At 45.2% G+C, this 24,061-nt stretch overlaps 1 protein-coding gene across 3 annotated transcripts; it reads right to left on the reverse strand.

Moving 5' to 3' along the window:
- Window positions 1-8,822: 8,822 nt before the first annotated feature.
- nuak1a (NUAK family, SNF1-like kinase, 1a) lies at window positions 8,823-23,699 on the reverse strand. 3 transcript variants are annotated; one of them, XM_020042598.2, is made up of 8 exons: window positions 23,544-23,699; window positions 22,960-23,279; window positions 18,237-18,357; window positions 15,789-15,940; window positions 15,021-15,086; window positions 14,740-14,859; window positions 13,195-13,327; window positions 8,823-12,867 (listed from the first exon to the last, which is right to left on the reverse strand). In XM_020042598.2, exons 2-8 carry the CDS (start codon window positions 23,257-23,259, stop codon window positions 11,729-11,731), a joined length of 2,031 nt encoding a protein of 676 aa, XP_019898157.2. In that variant the 5' UTR covers window positions 23,260-23,279; window positions 23,544-23,699; the 3' UTR covers window positions 8,823-11,728. The 3 variants fall into 3 exon arrangements, with proteins under 3 accessions (XP_019898157.2, XP_010903500.2, XP_010903498.2); XM_010905198.3 differs by having other exon boundaries at window positions 23,468-23,699; XM_010905196.3 differs by lacking the exon at window positions 23,544-23,699 and having other exon boundaries at window positions 22,960-23,444.
- Window positions 23,700-24,061: the final 362 nt, after the last annotated feature.

Here is a 24,061-nt window from a genome sequence, read left to right on the forward strand (position 1 = left end):
GAATGAGGCGGTGAACCTAAAGTATTACGCTGCACTCACCCCTGCCTTCAAGATGCGTCTTCAGATTTACTGCCTGGCGGACACTGAACCTACTCTAAGATATGAACAAAATCAAAAATGATTCACAATGGATTATTAAAAAGTGTGCAGTTAAAATATTTGAAATCTTACATTTGAAATGACAGACAGCAACTGTGCCATTTTGGGCCTTGTTTCTGAAAGAAGCCGGAAGTTATTTGAACTTGAATAAAAGAAACATGCATAAAATACATGACCATGTTTGACTGTTAAAATCCCCCATGGGCATCAGGGAATTACACTTACGTATCTGTTACATATGTCATCACTAACCTGGGAGAACATAAGAATACCTCTAAGGTGACATCATCAGCGTATAAGAAGCTTTAGCTAATCATTTGCAGACGCGGCAATAGAACTGGACACACATCCGCAACTAAACTCACGTAAACATGCACAGGGTGTGTCACAAATAGCACTCTATTCCCCAGAAAGGGCCCCAGAACCGATAGGTCTCTGGTCAAAAGAAGTGCACTGTATAGGGAATAGGTGCCATTTGGGACGCATCGTAGAGAGCGTGCTAGATAAGATGACTGTGCTCCACTTCAGAAATCCACAACCTGTTTACCACAATCGTGTTTTTGGCACTGAGGCAAAAACGGAGGAAACATTTGCCCAGAACAATGTGGGATTTGTGGAAAAAGAAAGAAATCGCAGCTATATGAATCACGTGAAGGGTGTGCAAAGGGCACCCTTCCACTCCACGTAACTGCTGGGGACGGTGTACGTCTTCATGCTCACGGATTGGCCTCCGCTGGGGTCCAATGACGGAGCCAGAAAGCAGTTCTGTCCTAAAGCCGCGAGTGCCCCCAGCAGCCGACAAGCTCGGTCGTTGGTGTCCTCCTACGGCAGGGAGGCCCTTCTCGGTACTCTCCGATTCACGTGGGGGTCCTGTGCGGCATCCTAAAATCGTGGACTTTCCCCCGTGACTGATGAACCCAGTCGTGCCGGGTTGTGACAGCTCTGTTGTACTGTATTGTAGGTGCTAGTGAGTGATGAACGTAGCACTGTATTTAGAGGTACAGAAATCATTAACTGACCAAAAGGGGGCAGTGAAACCTGTGTTTGTTGTTGTATCTGTACATCAGGGCCTGTTAATCTCCGGTCTTGGAGGGGCCAACCACTTCTGCTTTTCATCCTCTCTTTCAAACCAGGGACTGATTGAGGTACAGGTGACTGCAATTAACTACAGGGTAAAAGTTAAAACCAGGAGTGTTTTGGCCCACTGGGACCAGCGCTGAATAGCCCTGATCTACATTATACATTTTCTGTTGCCTTTTTCCTGTAAATCAATGTCCAAGTGTTTCAAATTAATTTATATATTCATTCATTCACTCAACAATTACTCCCTTCTACGCCAGCCTTAGGCCTAGCCAGGCCCTTTTCACTGACATCAGCTCAGCCTCTGTCAGTTAAAAGCAGACAGAGTTCGCAACATGCCAACTCTTAATTATGCTTAACTCCTCTCTGTTGCCATGGAAACAGAAAATTGTCAATTAAGACATTATCTTTCTCTGTACCTCGCTTACAGGTTTATCGTCACTCTCACACATCAAACCAGCTAGAGCTCACGACCGCGTAGCACGTTTGGATTTAGCTACAGTCTCTTTAGCAAAGCTCCATCTTCCCGACCTGGAATGGGATACCTACCTCTGCTTTTGGTCCCTTCATATTTCAGGTTATATTAGCTTTATCTGGGACGGTGCAGGATGAACGCACATACCAAAGGTCTCAGGCTGTGACACTTTTGGCCAGTGTCCAAGAAGGTTCAACATTCCTGAATATCAGCCTCGTGATCTGGGCCTACTTTTAGAAGAATTGGTAAGAAGACTTGTTCAAACCAGAACAACGCAATGGGGCAAGAACTTATGTTTCTGTAGCCTGAGGTAAATGGTTTTACAAATACACCCCCTGGTCTGGGGTTTGAGTGGCATTTTTTAATCAGTTCAATTGAATGACAGTTCAACTGTTGTACAGTCACTCAAGCCTAATACAAGAAATGTCCCGCATTGCCATATTATATATCGACTGACTGACTGATTGTTGGATTAAATAATTTATGGAGGACTTTTTTCCAACACACCACACCCTAAATCAGGGACGTCAAACCGGTTCCATGGAGGGCCGAGTGCCTGCAGTTTTTTGGCTTTTCCCATAGCAGCACAGGCCCTGTATGAATTGAGTGGTTTTGGATTAATCCAGGCCAGACGGGGACTGTTGTCATGGGTGAGCTTTCCAGTTAGATTGTGATGCATTCTATGGAGATGGCAAAGCCTTATCCAACTAGCACACACACACACACGGACCCCTCTTCAACGCTTCACCCAGCTGTCTATACTGTAGCTCCTTATATTACTGATAAGAGAGCTTGGCTGTGTGACAGCCGTGTGAAGGCCTGTCAGAATGATGGGGAGGAATGTAGAACCACCGCTCGGTCAGTGAGATAAGAGAGGGGTTGATATGTTCGATAGGCTCCACTCCTGCTCTTGGCTCTATGTATTGTGTTGGGGAATTATATGTTAAATAAAACTGAATGTAGGTCTTAGGTAATCCTTAAGGAAAAGAAGATTAGTGACAAAAACAGGCACATGCGTCCGTTAAGTCCCTGAGAGTCCCTGTGCATTTCAGGAATAAGCGACGATCCTGTACTCTGGGTCAATGGTCGAGGGCACCTACTCGGAGAAGGAATTCTCTCCTAGAATATCTGATGAACCTCCTCTTTCAGTGTGGATTTTGCAGTATGACCAGAATGGCCTGTTGTCTTTTCCTCAGGATGTCATCATTCCCCGGTCAAAGGTCAAATTCCTAACAGTGATTGGCTCTCCAAGGGGCCACGTGGAAAGAGCACCCCTGTATTAAGGAATGGCAGATTACCAGCTGATACTAGGTAAATACCTTTGGAACACAGTGTATTCTGGGAGCTCAGACAGACAACTCCCACACACACACACAGACACACACACTGGCTTTGCCCGACCCTCACATGGCCCATATCATAGGACCTCAGCCTCAATCTTGGTTACCGATTGGCCCATTGAAGGGAACAGCCAATTGAATCCTGGAGGAATGTTTGGAATGTTAGATAGTTATCAGAGTTCCTGGGAACCTGAGGTCCGTTATTTAACCTGAGGCAACTCCAGAACTCTTGGAATTTCCCTTCCTATGGGACGAGGCCAGGTCAAGAATCTAATTCCATACCTAACCTGGATGTTTCCCAAATGGCTTCTTATTCCCTATGTAGAGACCTACTTTTAACCATAGTCATATAATCAGCAGATCAGAAGTAGTGGACCATAATGGAAACATTAGGAATGCAGAACATGTGTAATATTTACAGGCTCAATCTAAACCCAAATAACATATGTATGTGTATGTTATATCTCAATCTTAGGTCAGTTAACTTTGGTTGGACACTTAAATACTTCTGTATTTAACAGAAATTAATATTCATTTAAAGAGCCAACTTTGTATGAACTACAGCAACACCATGATTTATTTTTGCTAATTACTCCCAGTCTGAGTAAAATCCTCCTCCCTCCATTCTAAATGCAAAGATCAAGATTGGAGTGGGTGTATGTGTGTGTGTATGTGTGTGTGTGTGTGTGTGTTTGGGGATAGGGTGATGGTGATAGCCCTATTTGTTGACAAATCATGGTGTCATCAGAGTTTTTTGTGTGTGTGTGTGTGTGTGTGTTTGCGTGTGTTTCAGCCATGACAACCCTGTGGGAACTTAGGAGTTCTTGTTGAGCTCTGTCCTTCTTGACCTATCTACAGAATATACTGTAGGACAGGTGAGTAGTCAGTAGTCATTAGACCACCCAGAAGTCAGGAAGCAGCTAACAGGCTGTTGTCTCAGCTGATTATATGACCCCAGTCCAGTCATTCTGGAGTACTTTAGTCTCTTCGGACCCAGACCGCTGGTGGTGACCCATCCGTCTACATCTTTCTCCTTTCTCAATAGGTACACAGAGAGCAACATGTCGCAAGCTGTACCGTGAGAAACATTGCGCTTGGGATGTGGACTATTCTTTATCTGGATTAGCAAATGTGAAAACTAGGTGGAGAGCACGGAGGAAGATGAGAGCGGTGGGCGTAACAACAGGACAGTCCACAACCTGACGATATACATCCCTCTGCAAGCTAGGAGACTGCATCCTCACCTACCCTGGGGTCACTAACCCCCCCTCTGTCTAGTGAGTTCTCCCATAGAAGTACTGTCTATACGTAACTCAGTGAGGAAGCCAAAACACAGAGCATCTCCTTACCCCCCACAACAGGACGTTTCAATCAAATCTGAATCAAACGGACAGAGACTTTGCCGTGGTGACTGAGTGTGAGGTTTCATTTGATCTATAAAGCGGGGTCCAGAGAGAAATATCTTTCCTATTTTCACTTCAATTTGGGTGGACCACACACGGATGAGGACAGACGCACGCTGAAATCACAAAAGTGCCTTTGGCACACATCATCATACACTCAAACCTGTCCTCTCACACTTATTCTTCTTCATTAGATCTTAAACCATGTTGTCATCACCCTCTATTCATGTTCTCCCACCAGCAGCCGCCCTCCCTCCCACACACACAAACACAATAGCCTATCACTCCCTCCCAGCTCATTCCTCCTCCCCCTCTTTGTGGTGGTTCTTGAACATGTGCCAGAGACATTCCTAATGGTGTAGTGGTCCAGACATCCAGGGACAACGTATTCAGTCAGCCTGAACCAAACTGTTATTCCCGAACATCGCCAGTATAATGGCTAAAAATAGAACTATCACCACAGGAATGCGTGCCATGACTCTACATTGGATCCAGGGTTTCAGTGTGATCCATTGTGTTCAACAGTGTGTTCACTGGATATAGGGTTTCAGTGTGATCCATTGTGTTCAACAGTGTGTTCACTGGATATAGGGTTTCAGTGTGATCCATTGTGTTCAACGGTGTGTCCACTGGATCCAGGGTTTCAGTGTGACCCATTGTGTTCAACAGTGTGTTCACTGGATATAGGGTTTCAGTGTGTCCCATTGTGTTCAACAGTGTGTTCACTGGATCCAGGGTTTCAGTGTGATCCATTGTGTTCAACGGTGTGTTCACTGGATATATGGTTTCAGTGTGATCCATTGTGTTCAACGGTGTGTCCACTGGATCCAGGGTTTCAGTGTGATCCATTGTGTTCGACGGTGTGTTCACTGGATATAGGGTTTCAGTGTGATCCATTGTGTTCAACGGTGTGTTCACTGGATCCAGGGTTTCAGTGTGATCCATTGTTTTCAACGGTGTGTCCACTGGATCCAGGATTTCAGTGTGATCCATTTTGTTCAACGGTGTGTTCACTGGATATAGGGTTTCAGTGTGATCCATTGTGTTTAACGGTGTGTTCACTGGATCCAGGGTTTCAGTGTGATCCATTGTGTTCAACGGTGTGTTCACTGGATCCAGGGTTTCAGTGTGATCCATTGTGTTCAACGGTGTGTCCACTGGATCCAGGATTTCAGTGTGATCCATTTTGTTCAACGGTGTGTTCACTGGATATAGGGTTTCAGTGTGATCCATTGTGTTTAACGGTGTGTTCACTGGATCCAGGGTTTCAGTGTGATCCATTGTGTTCAACGGTGTGTTCACTGGATCCAGGGTTTCAGTGTGATCCATTGTGTTCAACGGTGTGTTCACTGGATATAGGGTTTCAGTGTGATCCATTGTGTTCAACTGTGTGTTCACTGGATCCAGGGTTTCAGTGTGATCCATTGTGTTCACCGGTGTCCTCTGTAGATCCAGTGTTTAAGTACAATCCATTACGATCCATTGTGTGTTCAGCCGATCCAGGATTCTGAGGTTTGTTTGGCCCTGTCAGGGCTGATGGAGCATTCTGTCATTTGAGCACTAAATTCCCTTCCGGTGTTTGAGTGAAAGCAAGAGCCCAGGTCCCGCCGTGTTCAGCTCAGTAGTTGAAGGTCCACCGTCTTTGAACGTTTATGGATGCCCTAACCATGACTGGAAATCTAAATTAGAACTAATTCAATCACTGTTACTCTCCCAAACACACACCCACACACACTAACACAACTGCACTTCACTACTAACACTACTGGACTGGGCCTGCTTGGGTTGCTGGTGTGTGTGGGCACACACACATGCGTGAAAGTGTGTTCCGGTGTTTATTTGTTCTGCTCCTTTTCATCCCAGCTCAGTTTTCCCCCTCAGCATAGACTGCTTGTGGAATGTCCTGGCCGCCCTTAGTGCCTGTCTGTCCAGACTAACATCTGACTAAGCCCTAACTATTTTTCTCTGTTCACTTATTCAAGCCGACTCCCACATGACACTTTACACCCTACATAGTGCGCGAAAGGGCCGTTTTTCTGCGTGATGACTGAAACTGAAATCTTGTGCTTTTCTTTGTCCGTGACAGCAGTCTGAGTCCCTACCGTTGACTCCAAATCGAAGGGTGGTATGCATAGTCACCAGTGACGTCTTAGCAGTACTCAGGACGGGAGAATTTGCAGTGATGAAACGTGCTCAGGGGGTTTTTGAACACACTTGTCAGGCGCTGTGCACTACCTAGTGTTGGGAATTCTAGGTCACAAATTGTGCACTATCTACAGTGAGAGGGAAAAAGTATTTGATCCCCTGCTGATTTTGTACGTTTGCCCACTGACAAAGAAATGATCAGTCCATAATTTTAATCGTAGGTTTATTTGAACAGTGAGAGACAGAATAACAACAGAAAATCCAGAAAAACGCATGTCAAAAATGTTAGAAATTGATTTGCATTTTAATGACTAAAATAGGTATTTGATCCCCTCTCAATCAGAAATATTTCTGGCTCCCAGGTGTCTTTTATACAGGTAACGAGCTGAGATTAGGAGCACACTCTAAAAGGGAGTGCTCCTAATCTCAGTATGTTACCTGTATAAAAGACACCTGTCTACAGAAGCAATCAGTCAATCAGATTCCAAACTCTCCACCATGGCCAAGACCAAAGAGCTGTCCAAGGATGTCAGGGACAAGATTGTAGACCTACACAAGGCTGGAATTGGCTACAAGACTGTCGCCAAACAGCTTGGTGAGATGGTGACAACAGTTGGTGCGATTATTTGCAAATACAAAAGAACTGTCAATCTCCCTCGGTCTGGGGCTCCATGCCAGATCTTACCTCGTGGAGTTGGAATCATCATGAGAACGGTGAGGAATCAGCCCAGAACTACAAGGGAGGATCTTGTCAATGATTTCAAGGCAGCTGGGACCATAGTCACCAAGAAAACAATTGATAACACACTACGCCGTGAAGGACTGAAATCCTGCAGCGCCCGCAAGGTCCCCCTGCACAAGAACGCAAATGTACAGGCCCGTCTGAAGCTTGCCAATGAACATCAGAATGATTCAGATGAGAACTGGGTGAAAGTGTTGTGGTCAGATGAGACCAAAATCGACTCAACTCACTGTGTTTGGAGGAGGAGGAATGCTGCCTATGACCCCAAAAACACCAAACATGGAGGTGGAAACATTATGCTTTGGGGGTGTTTTTCTGCTAAGGGGACAGGACAACTTCACCACATCAAAGGCACAATGGACGGGGCCATGTACCGTCAAATCTTGGGTAAGAACTTCCTTCCCTCAGTCAGGGCATTGAAAATGGGTCGTGGATGGGTATTCCAGCATGACAATGATCCAAAACACACAGCCAAGCCAACAAAGGAGTGGCTCAAGAAGAAGCACATTAAGGTCCTGGAGTGGCCTACCCAGTTTCCAGACCTCAATCCCATAGAAAATTTGTGAATGGAGCTGAAGGTTCAAGTTGAGATGTGTGCAAACCTGGAGGCCAACTACAAGAAACGTCTGCCCTCTCAGATTGCCAACAACGGTTTTACCACCAAGTAAGTAATGTTTTGCTGAGGGGTCAAATACTTATTTCACTCATTAAAATGCAAATCAATTTATGACATTTTTAACATGCGTTTTTCTGGATTTATTTTGTTGTTATTCTGTCTCTCACTGTTAAAATAAACCTACCATTAAAATTATAGACTGATCATTTCAGTCATTGTCAGTGGGCAAACGTACACAATCAGCAGGGGATCAAATACTTTTTCCCCTCACTGTACTGTAGGGAATAATAGGACAAAAAGAGGGTGCTATCTATTGTAAGGAATGGTGGGTCAAATGTAATGCATTATATGGCCAATATAAAGGCAGCTACTTCATATAGCGTAGTGCTCCAGGTTGTGATAACAGAGAACATCTATTCTCTATCTGCTAATGTCACATACTGCAGCTTGCACCTATAGCCCCATTCTGGCACCTTCTCTCTCCTTTATCTTCCTGACAAGCCCTTGGGGAAAGTTGCTGGAGCAAAAGAATCTCATTACTCCAGTAAAAATATGGGCTTGCCTTGCCTGTGAACTATGTACGTTGTTCGCCCTGGTGACAGTGGGCTATCGGAGAAAACCAAGCTAGCGTTGATAATCGTGTTGCCACGGCACCCATACAAAGCTACACGCCGCACGAGCAAGGAACATGAAGTCACTTTTTCAAGAGTCAGAAGAAGGGTTTCACAGATTCACATTACGGCAGGTGGTCCGTATCAAATAATCTGATCCTTTTTTTTTACATAGTACATTGTTTCTAATAATAATTAGCCATTGTATGTTATGTTCACAGATAAATATTATATTTTGTCTGTGAAAGAAAATATGCCATCAAAGCGAGGTGATACACCAGGAAACACAAGACAGTTTCATTTTAGGTAGAGCTGTTTATTTGAGATGATGCTGAAAGAATGCTGCTTGGCGGAGATGTTAGGTCAATGTTTAATCTTCCCTGACTGACAACTGGATTTCTACTGCCATATGTAGTGGAGACCAAAACTAATACACATTAGGACATTGCTTTTAAATACAATAACAGCAGATCCATAATCGTTCTTAAATCGGTACAGTAACAAACAAAAGCAACATCCAGGTTTAACTGTCTACAAAAAAACAAAAACATAATACCATCAAAACTTCAATACCAACAAACAGTAGCAACATAAAATAAAACTTAAATACATAATAATAATTATAATAATACTTTAATATAACATAAGAATATCCAGTTAAGATGGTAACCAACAGATGCAAAAATTTTTTGGTCCAGTTTGGCAGAGTGCAGCTTGAGGGCTCTTTGGCCGATTGATACTACTGGCATCCCTTTCTTTTCCACTACATTCCCTGTGTGTTCTTACAATCTTAAAGGCTCACAGAGTCACTTGTCAGTTTACGACTTGCTCCTCACTTTTTTAAAACTTTAACCTGCTCAATCTCTTACACGTACACAGATATAGTAATACTTGGTTTTCATGTGGGCCATCGTACAGCTCCCCCCTTCCAGTTACCAAACCAGACCCGATTTACCCCCACTGCCCGTAAAAGAAAGACATACAAAGTTTCTATATTTTGTAAAAATCAAAAACAGAAGCGTAATAAAAAGAAATCCAGGAAAAAATACTAACATAGTATAATTTTTTCCAGCACTGTAAAATCCAGTTAAAAGTATTATTTCAGTCCATACGACACAAAACACGAAACAATAGTCAACCAGGTTCCATAGTCATAAATATATATATACTCTGACATGTTACGAACATTTGCCGACTTTGACAAACTCTCCATTGCCATAAAATGTTTTCTCTGTTTTCAGAGAAAACATGTTTCAAACTATTTGGGTTTCTTGAACACCACTAGTTTATTTAAATGTCTAGGTTGGCATCCTAAATTAAACCCTATTCCCTTCATAGTGCACTACACGGCTCTCCTCAAACGCTGTGCACTTTTTCTGTACGAGTGACGTATTCACGTATTCACCTTTGGTGGGTCTGAGTTAGCGCCTGTCGGTATGCGTGAGTACCTTGGTATTTGGTTGGACTGTTTACTGTTTCCAGACCCACATCAGCCACCTCCAGTCTAAAGTCAAGCCCAAAATGTGTATAATTTTTGTATTTACAGGCTCCATGCTAATATTAACCCCTATGAATGACTATTCATTAACCATGTCATGGGCATTGTTACTTCTACAACACACTTCATTGTGGTCTTCAATCTCTGGTAAATTGGCTGCCAGACTAACTGGTTCTAGCTTTTTCTACAAGTCCGTCTGTGGCAAATTCCCCCTTTACCTCAGCTCACTCCTCAATATCAGTCTACCTAAAGCTGTGCTCAGCAACTCTTTCAGCTACCATTCATTTCAGTTTTTCACTGTCTATGAATGGATTGAATTGCAAAAAGATTCTCAAATTTGACACTTGACAGCTGTAAACAGGTACCACCATCATTCGGTGTAACTTATTGACCGCATGCTTATTCCACTGCACATTGTGATTTGGTTGATTTGGTTTTTGTCACCTTCACGTGTTACTGTTATGCCTTCATCCAGGTCATCAATGTAAATAAGAATTGGTTATGAATCGGCTTATCAGGTTAAATAAAAGCGATTCAAGTAGATCAAATTGATAAACTGAAAATTAGCATTACTTTTACACTTTCAAATATTCTGATTATTGCCATTTCCTCTCCATGTCTACCTCTCAGTCTCTCGACCGCCTCTCTCTTTTCCTAGCTCCACAACGCTACTCTCTTCCATACTCTCTCTGTCTACTTCTCTTTTTTGTCAACTCCCTGATCTCTCCATCTCACCCTCGTTCCCTCTCTCTGTAAACCATCCCTCTATCTTCACTCTTGAAAAAAGAAGGATCCCTTCAGTCTTGAGAACAAGGGTTGTAACAGCCTGGTCCAACAGCCAACTTACATGAATGAACAAGACCTCTATACTCAAGCTATTAACCCCTGACACTCCTTTCTGAGTACACACCTATCCAGCCCTTATACTCAATATGTCCCCTTTCTAAAACAACCACTTTGCATCACCACATGTGACCCCATCATTCTTTCAGTTAATCTTAATTTGAGTCTTTCTGTTGTCGTGTCTTTCAATTTCCAATTTCCCAAACTGTTCCCCTGGGAACGTAAATGGTCAAGTACATGAGTTGGTCCAAGTGGTGTAAAATAACCCTAATTTAACTTGGAATATTCTGGTGAGTGCAGCTGCTCTAACTGTTCCTATGGAAACCTTCAGGAAATACAGTACATGATAACATAGGCACTTCCTTCAAATGCACACATAATATTCTTATCCCCATGCAGATTTGTTCCTAACCCGAAACATTGTGGTGATGTAAAGCTGATAGGTTGATAGTTTTTGAAGCATGACCCCTATGGCATTCATGGAAATGTACTCAAGTTATACAATTATTTAGCATAATGTCTTAAAATGTACAAAGATTAGTTCGTAATGACGAAAACAACAGTAATATTTGACTGATCTAACAATATAACAGATCAATCGTTGAGATTAGTTGATGGACACAGAAACCAGAGGCTGACTAAAAGTGCTTCAGGATGCCTAATAGTGTGGTCAGCCATTAGCTTCTTCCCCCTGTTTCTTTTAAACATGTAAACATTCACAACAGCGCTGTAATGATACATTTAGTACAGAAGGGCAGGTGGATGAGACTCCGCTCCACACGTCCAGTCCTAACCCAAACATCAAGTTCCCATTGTGTGTGTGTTCCTGTCTGTCCTTCTGTCCCTCCCGGCCTATCATCCTATCATCCTACCTCCCTAGCTTAGATTACTGCTAATGTCCAGGGCATGTTGGTAGACCTGGGTCATATCATCCATGTCCCCAAGCAGAGAGAAGCTGCCGTTATCCCCGGGAGACCCTGGGGTCCCGCGGGTACCCACCCTCCCACCGTGGAGCCCCAGTGCGGCGGTCTGGAGGCCCCGCCTGAAGCCGGCCAGCTCTAGTAGATCCTCAGCCGACATGCATGCCCTGACGTTGGGCTGCAAAGATGACGGGTGCCAGTCCGTCCCTGGGAAGGGAGGGACACCGGACAGCCCCATTTCGTTGCACAACATACTGGAGGGCCTGCTCTGGCTACGAGAGAGACCCGAGTCCGTCTGAGTCTCTCCGAGGTAGCCCATACTGGAGAGGCCACTGGGGAAGGAAGGAGAGTTACCGTACTTCCCGTTGCGCTTCAAGATACCCTTCCTCCCCACGGTCCTCTTTGTTGGTGAGCTGGCCGCCAGGGCCATGGCGGAGTTGTCCCCTGGGATTTCGGATGACTCGCCGCGCTCCGGGGAGGAGTAGTAGCCTGACTCCCGCTGCTGGTTGTTCTTCAGGATGCCCTTCTTGGGGAGTGTGGGCACAATTTTGGCCGGCGACACGCCCAGGCGATCCTGGTCATCCTCCTGCTCTTCCTCGTCTCTTTCCGGGCTGGAGGGCAGATCTCCTCCCTGAACTCCCTGGAAGTGTAAGGAGCGGCTCAGCTCAATCTCGCCCACGCTGTGGGACCACTGGTCAGACACACGGGTCTTTAGGATGCCCTTGGGCCTCTTCAGCCCCGGTTTGTCTTTCTCCTTGTCCTCCCCCACGGGGTGATGGTGGCGTGCTCCTCCTTCATTCTCCTTCGTGGACTTCCTGAGGCGCTGGCGGCCGATGTGGGGGAGCATGGCAAGGGGTTCTGAGAGGGGGGGCTTGGCTGGCGCCCCCCTCGGGGAATCGGGGGCGCTGTTCTGCCAGTCAATGAAGCGCGCCAGCGTTGGTGAAGTGACGCAGCCACTATCGTCCCTCTGGTGTTCACAGTCACACACGCTGGTCTTCCAGCCCCAGTTGACCCACCAGTGGTTGGCGATGTCTTCCACCGTGGCCCGGCGCACAGGGTTCACCATGAGCATCCAGCGTATCAGACCACGAGCGTCTGGGAGAGAAGGAGAAGGTGAGCTGGGAGACCATGGCATCGCCTTACAACCCATGTTGCACAGAACTACCGGATGTGCCTGGTTCTGTTACAACCTGAAGAATATTAGATTCAACTAATCAAGCTCTTGGTGATTAGTTCATTTTAAACTGGGTGTTGTAGTTCTTTACGTGGATCTAATGTATGGCAAGAGAGAGAGGTAGAGAGATGAATAGAGAGAGAGAGAGAGACCGATGATCGGAGAGATAGCGGAAGGGCGACCCCTATCTCATAGACAGAGAGAAGGACAGAGGTGAAGAGGGAAGAGTGGGACTGTCCGACAGGTACCTGAGGTCTGGGCAGGTTCTCTGTACTCTCCGTTGGTGATCTGGCGGATCAGTTTATTGTGGTCCTCCCCATCGAAAGGCATGGTGCCGTAGATCAACGTGTAAAGCAACACTCCCAGGGCCCAACTGTCCACCTGGAAAAACAATGTGGGTTTTGATAAGCCATTTTTCCTTATATAAGGTTTCAAGGCTACCACCACCCCCGACCTGTCATTATAAATGTCACAATCTACTGCTAGGTTAATGGCCCGTTAATGGTTCTTTGACAACAAAGAATAACAGCCTGATGTTTAATCACCAAACACGTCTTTCTTTGCCCTGACTGCGGTCGTGAAATGCTATGCCAAGGTCAGTGAACTAAGTGATTGTCTGTTCTGATGAGGTTGGCTTTGGCTCCGAGACGCAGTATAAACTTTATTCTCTAATTAGCTGAGATAATCTCCAGAAATCAGACCGCACCATAAATCACAGCGCACTGGGAAACAATGGATGATTAGTCTACAGGGAAGTCCACACCCTTGACTCCCTGACCTGGGAATGTGTAAGTGTATGTCTCGTAAGTGTGGGTGTGTGTGTGTGTGTGTGTACGTCCAGAGCTGTGATTGTTGGCACACGCTGGTTGCAGGCGGCTCGAGCGTCCGTGTCAAACCAAGGAAGGGCTTTTCTCAGGAAGCTAATGGAGAGGGGCGGAGGGGTGATGGGTGGAGGGGGGACGGGGTGCGGACCAGGGGGCGTAGGTTTCATTATGTAACGTGTAGTAGGGTGAGAGGGGAGTGGGGGGGGGGGGGCTCCTAATGACTTGTGAAATTACGGGAATCAGTGATATCCTGGAATCACAGTTATCCGAGGTCAACTGTTTGATAAGGCGTTGAGACTGCTGTTCAGATGAGTGAGTCTGTGAAGGGCAGTCTGTGCCGTGGGGAGGTCTCTGTGAAGGCTAACTGGTCTAGCCGGGCAGTCTGTGCCGTGGGGAGGTCTCTGTGAAGGCTAACTGGTCTAGCCGGGCAGTCTGTGCCGTGGGGAGGTCTCTGTGAAGGCTAACTGGTCTAACCGGGCAGTGTGGGAGTTTGTGAGTGTGTCAAAGTGTGTGTGAGAGAGTAAACTTCTTAGACGACAGGTTGTTCCCCGGGGAGATCTGCCCTTACTAGTAAGTTTAGGACAGCTACTGTACCTGAGCAGTCAGAATGCCAAGGGAAGGTTTTTTGTGGAGCTCCCCTTTAGTGTTTTCCCCATTCAAATGTTGGAGGGACTTTTGTCTGGGGAATTTTCACTGGAGCAAATCCAGCAGTTGAGATTTATATCTCAGACACCAATTTTATTTGCCTCAGACAGAGTATGATTATAGCAAATTATAGCAAATTCAGTCAAGCAGGTCATGTGAGGTCTAAAATAGGACCTGTCTGTTTGCGTTTCAAAGAATCACACGGAACAGAAAAGATTTGGATTTGGAGTGAAGGATTTCCGCAGTTTCCTAGGATGTGGTCTATTAGTGGCTTACCTCTGTGTGTGAGCGTTCGTGTGTGTGTGTGTGTGTGTGTGTGTGTACCTCTGGACCAATGTAAGGCCTTCCATTAACGATCTCTGGCGAGGCGTACAGTGGGCTCCCACAGAATGTCTGGAGGAGCTTGTCTTTGTGGTAAAGGTTGGACAGACCAAAGTCAGCAATCTGGAGGAGAGAAGAGCATGACAGTCAATGTAAATGAGCCTGATGCAGGACTCAGTGATCCCAAATTGTCTTTAAGGAGATCCTGTCCTTAAGACTCTGAGTTGAAATGTTGCCTTCATTACTAAGAGATGCAGTAGAGTCTTTCAGATCAGATAGTCTACCTTGATGTTACAGTTTTCATCCAGCAGCACGTTTTCCAGTTTCAAATCCCTGTGCACGATTCCATTCTACAAAAGAAAACAAGCACTTATGTTATTAAACAATAGCTGAAAAAGTGACATTCTTCTACACCAATTTTGACCAGATCGCAATGAGCTCAGTACAGTATGCAGGGAATAGGGCGCTATTTGGCCCGGAGCCAGGGACGGTACCTCTTTCTCACTTGGGAAACACACACACACTCACACACTCTTAGTCAGGACGGTGTAGGGGTAGTATATACTCAGATGTGTCCTTCAATCTGTCACTGCTGAGATGACCTGTCCTGACCTACTGCCCCGCCCCCACAGGCCACGCCTCCCGTGCACTAACGCCTTCAGCCCAAAGTCACCAGCAGCTGCTGACTCCTCTGTCCGTCATTTGGCCCCTCCCAGCTGGTACAGAGTCCCTCCATAGTGCAGTTTGTTTCACACAAGGGCCTGTGAGACTGGTCAATAGACGGTTGGGACGTGGTCAGTGTCTGCCAGCCGGGGGACGTGACATAACCTCACCAACGCCTTGCCTTAGTGACACCAGTGACAGCCTGCAGCTATAGGGACAGGGGAGGTCAAAGGTCGAACCCAGCAGCGAGAGGAGCACTCGACCTGGGGTTGGAGTGCCCTGAGGGTGGATGGAGATGGCCTCCAACCACAGAGAACGGATGTTTGTAGGCCGGGCTAGATGCCCTCCGACCAAGGGAACAGACTCAACCGACCAGCGTTTTCTCTTACTTTGTGACAGTAGTGCACGGCGGAGACAATCTGCCTGAAGAAGTGTCTGGTCTCTCTCTCGCTGAGACGCCGCCTCTCGCTGATGTAGTCGTACAGCTCCCCCTTACTGGCGTACTCCATCACAATCACGATTTTGTCCTTGTTCTCAAACACTGGAGGAAGACAGAGGGCAGGTTGTTGACACTTTGACACATGTTGACGCAGCCCTGGCGGTTCCGTATTTCTCTCGGCGAGTTTAGCCGCTCTCGTTGTCGCCAACAGTGCTGTAGTTGGGGAACACTGTAATATCTGTGTCATGTCATCGCCGGGGACAGGACAGCCCTGTTGTTAGAGGCCATGTGGTTAGAGCTTCTGGTGTGAATAGTAACAATTGTGTGTCTGGTCCTTTTCTCTCTTCTGTCATACACTCTTATCTTGTACACTCTCCATTGTCTTTCGTCTCTATATTCTGAGCTCACTCTCTCTCTCCGCTCCCAAATCCTAAAGTATTTCCCCTTGAAGTTAGCTGGATCTAAGCCACTGTAGCCTGTAGCTGTCTGATCAAGGCCCCCACACACACAACCTATTCTCCCTTTATCACGCATCTTTAACCTCGCCCTATAAAGGAATTACATCCCCAGCATTTGGGCTACCTTGTTTCAAAAAAGCGAAAACCTCACTGTACTAGCTAACAACTATCAGTCCATATTTAAATGGTCTGTTTCACCAAAACTATTGGAGTCCCTTGTAAATAAACAGCTTGAATCCTTTCTAGGAAGCGTGCCATTTGGGTTTAAAGGCTGGCCCCAACACTGTTAAAGGTTTTACATGATATTCACTGCATCCTGGTAAAGAACCTGCACTGTGTATCTGAACTCAGCGTTTGACACTGGCTGAAATGTAGTGGGATTACTGGTAATGCACATGTGGAATGCAAACTACCCGTGGAATGGAAGACCGGGGTTAAGGCACATGGTTGAATAGGAGACAGTCTGTTTACAACAAAACTAACTAACAAACAAACTTCATAGCAGTTAACCATAACCACTGTGAGGTTCAGGGCCACAGATGCTTCTAGAAAACCCCACTGACCAATGCAACTACAACTGAAGCTATTTTGGTGATAAAAGTAAAGAAATGAAACTGAAGTCCCTCTTGGATATACTGTAACTTCCTACTCCATTCCTCTGTCCTTCAGTTTCATATTGACACTTCGGTAGTTAGCCACAGTGCACAAAAGAACGAGTAGCATTTTCTGTCGGTCAGGTGATGGTTTTCATTCATCATTAGTCTTGTTTGCGTTTGATTAGAAAAGGATCCCTACTGTGTTGGTATTGGGATAGTTGGCCAGGATGGAGCCTGAACTTTCTCTGACTCCTGGACACTGTTTCTGTTGAACCAGGAAGCTGTGGGGGTCGTGTGTGTGTGTGTGCGTGTGCATGTGTGTCTTTGCCTGTGTGCATGTGGATTTCTGTGTTCTTGTGTGGTGGGTGTCTGTATCTGTCTGGCAGTCAGTCTGTCTGCCAGCTGAAACCTATGACAGCGATCTCCAGTCACTCTTCAACAGAGTCCAGTCGTTACCTAGCTAGCTGAGTTCGACCGTATTAGACGCAGGTCAGTGGGCTCTGTAAGGCAGTCTCCCTCTCCCGTCCTGTTTAACATCAACAGAGACCCGTGACGGAGCCTAGTCTGGCCCCAAAATACTGGGGGTCCGAAGACATCATGTCTCCAGCCCCACCACAGTGAAGAGTGATGTTGCCTGGAGCTTAACAGCAGCAGGTCTGTGCACTTTCTCTCTCCCTCTCTCAATCTCTTTAATCCTCCCCACTCACTGTCTATTGACTCGAAAAGATTATCAGTTTTCACCTCTCTCTGTCTCTCTCTCTGGCTGTTTCTTCAATATTTTTTTTAGTTTAGGCGGCGAAATTAAACTTTCTGTTATGACCTCAAGGTGACCTGTTTTTGCCTTTTGTAATCTGACATTTAAGACTACTCACTAAGTACTTTGGATGTTGTGAACTAATTAGTGAAATAATAATCTGACATAATAATCTTTATTGTTTATTAATTGTCCCAAAATGCTCCTTCCAACCTCTTACAGGTGACTTCCGCGTGCTTGATTCAAACCACAGCAATGGACAGACTCTCCTAAAATTATGCTAGGCTTCATATCCGAATACAGTGACCTCATCAACACAGATGCTCTAAAATCCTGTTAATTTTTTTCGTATATCTTATTAGCTAATGGGGGAAAGGAGGTTGCATTCGGCGTCTCAGTCAGGGTTATGTGTGTGTCTGTTCCACGTAAGTAGTAAACATCACTAGATGTTGGGTGGTAGAGGAACCGTCGCACCTCTCCAGTGGAGTCTTTCCAATGTGTTGACGTTCCACCTACAGTGTAGTACTTACAAAGACAAACACATGAACACTGACATGTTTGGTTCACTCTCCCTCTGCTCTCAGACTCACCTTCATAGACGGAGATGATATGTGGGTGTCTGAGAGAGGACATGATCTCAATCTCTCTGCGGATGTGAACCATGTCCTGTTCATCTTTGATCTTTTCCTTCCGGATGGACTTGATGGCCACCTGGCAAAAGACAGGGTGGGAGTCGCCGTCACACACTGTTGTCAGACCATAAACACACACACACACAAACACACTCTGACGACAGACATTGACCCCTGAAAACAGCAGATTATTTCACCTTCTGGACCTGTTGACCCCATATTTTGACAGCTACTGATGAGATCAGCAATTAAAATCAGCATGTAAATGTTAACTTCTGTCACTAGAGACCAACAGATGATCAATAGTGGATCCATGAGCCAGCTCAGCATTTAGCAGAAAACCCTCCAGTAGTGTTTAAAGGGGGTCATGAAAGAGGCATGCTACAGTAGTCCAGAAAGTCTACCACTTCATTGCATTGTCACTTAATCTGGTCAATTCCCCTTAAGTTTGCAACGCCTTTACAATTGTAGGCCTTCTAACAGTTGTAAAATGCGTCCCTCCAAGTGGAAAGGCATACTTATTTGCTCCAATGTGCTCATAAATGTTTAATATTTCTTGATTTTATCCAAGGCTCAGAGACCATGTACCTTCCTCTAGAATTGGAACAGAACCTGTCAATGTCTCTAACTGGGCCAAGACTCTCTGAGGAGGTGGAGTAGTCCCACAACCTTGAAGAGAGAAACTAGGTTTATGGAAGGACACCAAGTCAGCCCAATGGAGACAACAGTAATATATGAGGCTAGATATAAATAGATGTTCCATTTTGGTGCGTGTGTGTGTGTGTCCCAGTAGTTTTAAAGCCACAAATTATTCTGACTGTTGTGTGTTTGTTAGTGAGCAACAGAGAGTAGAAGTATTCTCGAAACAGACCAGGACTTGTTGGCCATGTCACATTCATGACAATCTGACAGCATCTAAGAGACACAGAAAAAGACCTAACGAAGAGGTTATGGTACCCCAACATCTGCGAGTGCCGTCAGGTTAGTCAAGACTGTTTTCCATAGCAGTGGCCTCAATAGATGGGTCGTGTGTGTGAATGTGTCTGTGTGAGTCTGCGTTTGGGTTTAAGGATCATTGTTATCGCTTAATAGGCAAAATGGAAAGGATTAAGGAACACAGGAACTGGGTTATGAGTCAGCCGACTGGGACAGGAAGTGCCAGTGAGATGTACTTCCTTGTTCCCTGCGTCAGTCATGGCACCATATCCTGCAACACTCCTTTTAAGGGAGAAGAGATTTTATAAGCCTGTATGACACCCTGTTCTTTATAGAGGACCCTGGTCATAATTAATGAATGATATAGGCAACAGGGTGACATTTGGGTCACATTGTATACTTTCACCCTAAAGTTTTTATGTTCTGTGCTTACTCTCTGCTCTGTTTATATTGTATTCTACTGGCATCTAAATGCTGAGTAAATTTGTGTGGTAATAATAATAATAATATTTGTAATTTATGTTTAAATTGAATTTCCACCTTCATAACAAAGTGTGGTTAGCCGGCTACAAAGACGTCTGTCTGTCTGTCTCCCTCTAGACTCAACACTTTCTATTGTATTTCTTTTCTTTTTTTAAATGGTGCCTTGAATGTCAATGGTACAAATTGTGTATTATGATTACAAACTGTGTATATTATGGTTATGCTCACAATTTAATAGAAATCGTGTTTGTGTAATTTAAATTGATGTAAATGGAGAGTAGGATTTGTTTAGTCGCTCACAAGCAACACAGAGAACAGGACAATAACAAATAGGATGTCAGTCCTTCCTTTATGACAGTGAAAGCTCAGGTTGCGTCCCAAAGGCCGCCATACTCCCTGCCCAGTGTACTTCCTCTGACCAGGGGATAATTTCCTATAGTTAATAGGTTGCTTTTTAGGACTCATTGTAAAGCTGGTTAAAGTCTATTGTGGAGAGGGTGAATGCCGGTCACTTTCCCCTCCATGGCCCGGGCAGACAGGATGGACACGCCCGTACCTTATTCTACATTACTTGACCTGAGGCGACAGTGACGAGGGTCAAGTTTCACAGACTCTTCTGACGCGCAGAGAGACTACATCAGTGACTACACCGCCACCTGCTTGACTACACAACCCAGTAGCTAGCCAGGCTGAGTTGTGGAAGGGGTACATTAGGTGACTTGTTTGTTACGTATTGTACCACCCTCAGGGTAAACCAGTACAACCTTGAATTCCAATAGGGAGGCTCAGCCACGCCTGGCTTCGCAATTCGTTGAGACTGTCGTCCGTCTGTGGGGAACCCATCCCATGTGAAAGATCCCAAAAGAGGATGTCATTGAAACCAGACCTTAGTCACCATGGCCCCGGGTTAGGATTCTGAGACGACTACGCCCCCAGCCCTGCCGCCCTGCCGCCCAGGACCATAGACCATTACTCACAACCGCTGGTTTATCCAGACACCAGCTGGCAGATGGGGAGGGTTTTGTGTATTTGTGAGTGTGTTTGTGTGTGTGTGTGTGTGTGTGTGTGTGTGTGTGCACATGTTTGTGTGGGTGTTCTTCAGCCTAAAGCTGCTGGGGATGTAGAAGCACTAAAGCAGTCACAGACAGACCAGGTCTTTGTCTTCACCAGGCGTCGGGTTCAACCGGCAGGAGATTTGATGGGGACTTAAAGGGTTTAACGGGTGTCATCGGAGCAGAGCGTCCCCATAGCAGGCGCTGCCATTCACAGTGTGGTCTATAGAGTCAGGTCAGTGACAACGTCAGAGATGAGGTCAGAGCTAAGTTCAGTGATGAGGTCAGAGATGCTACTGGTTCTAAGTGTGATGTAGACTCTAGATTAGTCTAACCGGTACACTCACAGCAAATGTCTCTCTCTCTCTCTTTTGGAATATCTATTTAGGGAGGCTGCTCCCTGCAGACACCCAGACACCCTCATGCTGTCCCATGACATGTCAACGCAGAAGTGTTTCCTTCCTGCTGCTTGCCAGCCCGCTCATGTTGCTGACCCGCTAACAGTGCTGGCAGACCAGACCATATCAGGCCAGGAAATGTCCATTACATAATACCGACTGATAAAAGCCCCCCCTCCTGTCCACAGCAAGACTGTCATACAACAAGTGGACTTTTCTTATTATAATTTCAGTACATCTTTATTTTGGACACGGGATCTGAGAGAGATATTAGTGAGATCTTGTACAATGTACTGTCAAACATAGTAAACACACACACATTAAACCTTTGCGTGTCCTGATATGTCACTAGGAGACTGGGGGCTTTGCTGATGGTTGTAAAGCAGCAAATCTATGAGTCAGCCTACGCCTAATAACCCCTAAGCACAAACTATTCCATCCAGTCTCTGGTGTTGTCTGAGTGTGTGTCTCATGTTGTCTCTGTCTAAACAGAATAAACCAGTCATGGTTACAGACCAGAACAGTTCAAACCTCTGACAATTGCACAGGGGTGGATTTGCAGTCTGGCAGGTAACCCAGTAACCAAAAGGTTGTTGGATTGTAACTCTGACCCTGGATTTAGCTGCAAAAACAAATCTATCGTTCCATCCTGAGCTATACGACTAAAGACTCGGATGAGAACACACAGTAAGGTAGTCTATTGCCCTTTCAGAAGTATGGACAGTGATGCCTGTATATCTATCGTTCGGTTACAGCATAGTTGTATGCTGTAGGCTATATGGAAGGGCAAACTACGGATTTTCAAATGTCGACACTCCCGTCATTTCCAGTCCGTAAAGAAACGCAGCGTCAGAAGCCGAACTATCACTAGGCGACCAGAACTGTCAATCAAATAACCTCAGGCTGCATTAGCGCAGCCAACAGGTCTGCGGTCCGGTTGCAGACCAAGCTCTCTTTAAAAAATGATACCACGATTTAATGTATTTAGTATGAATACAATGCATCTAGCTACCTACCACAACGAAATAAATGCACCTAGCTGCAACAATCCGCAACCTTTTTACTCGTTCGAGAAACAACCTTTTTTAATTGTCCGTTTCCGTTTTCGGCACGTTACAGTTGGTATTCTGTCCGAGGAAAGGTATGTGGTCACTTGTCACTGGGATGAACTGTGCAAATGTAGCCTAGTTGTCCAGCTCCCTGGTCATTCTTATTGTTTGACGTAATACCTAACCGATATGGCAGCCAAGTGAGAAGCAGTGTGTGTGTGTGTGTTAGTCCCGCACACTAACCCTTCCAAGATCCTCTCCTTCCTTCACATATAGGTGTCAGTCAGACAGTAGAACACACACACACCAGCTTGTCTAATTTTCTCCTGGTGTGTATCTCTGTGGTAGAAAATATACTTTTAATATAGCTTACCACTACGTTAAATGGAAATTCAACATATAATCAAGTAATCTAATAAAGTAACTGGGAAAAAAGGTGTCCAGCCTCCGGGGTGAATGACAGATAACCCCACAATTAAATAATCTCCTCAGCAGTTAGCACGTGGGAATATTTCTCTCGCGCGCTGTTTACTCGCTCCCTGTCTGTCTCTGTTGGTTTATCTCTTCTTCCCTGTCAGGCTACTCGATCATTAAGGGTTGAATATAATGGTCATATAAAAATACCGTTAAAAACGCTTTTTTCCAAAGCCCGATCTAGTATGAGTGTGTATTTACTCGTAGCTGAACGGAAGGTTTCCATGAGGACGCATTTCATTTTATTGATCAGATATCGAACAGGTGTTAGGGCCTAGCTAAAACTCACCACTCGGCCAGACTGTCTTTCGATGGCTTTCTTTACTTTCCCGTATGTCCCTTTCCCCAGGGTCTCCAGAAGCTCGTATCGGTGCTTCAAGTTGTGCTTGTGATGATGTTTCTTCACGCCAGAGTTAGACCATCTCCCGTCATCCAGGGTAGAGATGTCACCAAGGTAGTCGACAGGTAAAGGTTTGTCCCCCCAAATCTGCAAATCGCTTTGACCGAACTCCGTGCCAACGCTAGACGTGGACACATTGGACGCTGTGGAAACGTTGGATAGCCGACGCGCTTTCGAAGCCGTTTCCATCTTGATTAGCACCCAATATCCTAGTGTGAATGTAACATCCAAGTAGACGTAATGTTACTGCAAAATATTTTACATTACATTCAGGCTAAAAGTGAAATCTGTGTCCTTACAAATACATCTATAAATAAATAAAAATAACAGCAAAACACAAAAAAAAAAATATTTTTATGAATAGTGTATAATTTAAATATTTGAGAAAATGTCTTACTCCCTTGCTGTAAAAGTGTTATTTATATTGTGATCTGTTTTCTTCGCTTGCCTAGGCAAAAAAGAATAATAATCACCAAACAGGCGTTAGGATTCTGCGGCGCATTTATTGTCTCTATAAGAACCAATCAAAGTATCTCTCCGATGTTGCGCTTGACTAGAGAGCGACGCTTCGCGTTCTTTGCATACGTCCGTGCTGTGGATGCACGGGCTTCAAGTGTGACACAGATCCGTTCCCATAAACTCTCTTTCAGGCGCCCTCCCTCTCCTTCTGTTTCTTTTTGTCAGAGGGAGGTGTGTAGCAATGAGCCAGTACCCGCTGTCCGGGGGCGGGGTCTTTAAACGACTACAGTCCCCTTCTTTGTGTTTTTAGAGAAATTGGCTCAATAAAGCACATAATAAACTACCCTCAATTAGTATTTTTGGCACTTCGGCAAAGGTTGAATTGAAATCAGTCAGTTACTATGTGGTTAGAGTTTGGATTCGCAGCTTTTAATTGAGGGTATTTGTGTACAAGTTTTTCCACTATTTAGAAATAACAGGTCACCAAACCTATTTTAAAAATTGGCTTGACCTGTGTTTCTGGTTCGGTATG

This window comes from Esox lucius, chromosome 23 (assembly GCF_011004845.1).
Source record: "Esox lucius isolate fEsoLuc1 chromosome 23, fEsoLuc1.pri, whole genome shotgun sequence".
NCBI classification, from domain to species: domain Eukaryota; kingdom Metazoa; phylum Chordata; class Actinopteri; order Esociformes; family Esocidae; genus Esox; species Esox lucius.

Bases quoted from the DNA above. Each gene is read 5' to 3' on its own strand.
- nuak1a (XM_020042598.2), bottom strand. From the start codon at position 23,259: ATGGAAACGGCTTCGAAAGCGCGTCGGCTATCCAACGTTTCCACAGCG. The intron at 13,328-14,739 runs GTACACACACAC...TTGTTTTTCCAG, and splicing joins GGCCTTACATTGGTCCAGAG to GTGGACAGTTGGGCCCTGGG. The intron at 12,868-13,194 runs GTACCTGTCGGA...CTTCTCTCCCAG, and splicing joins AGAACCTGCCCAGACCTCAG to ACGCTCGTGGTCTGATACGC.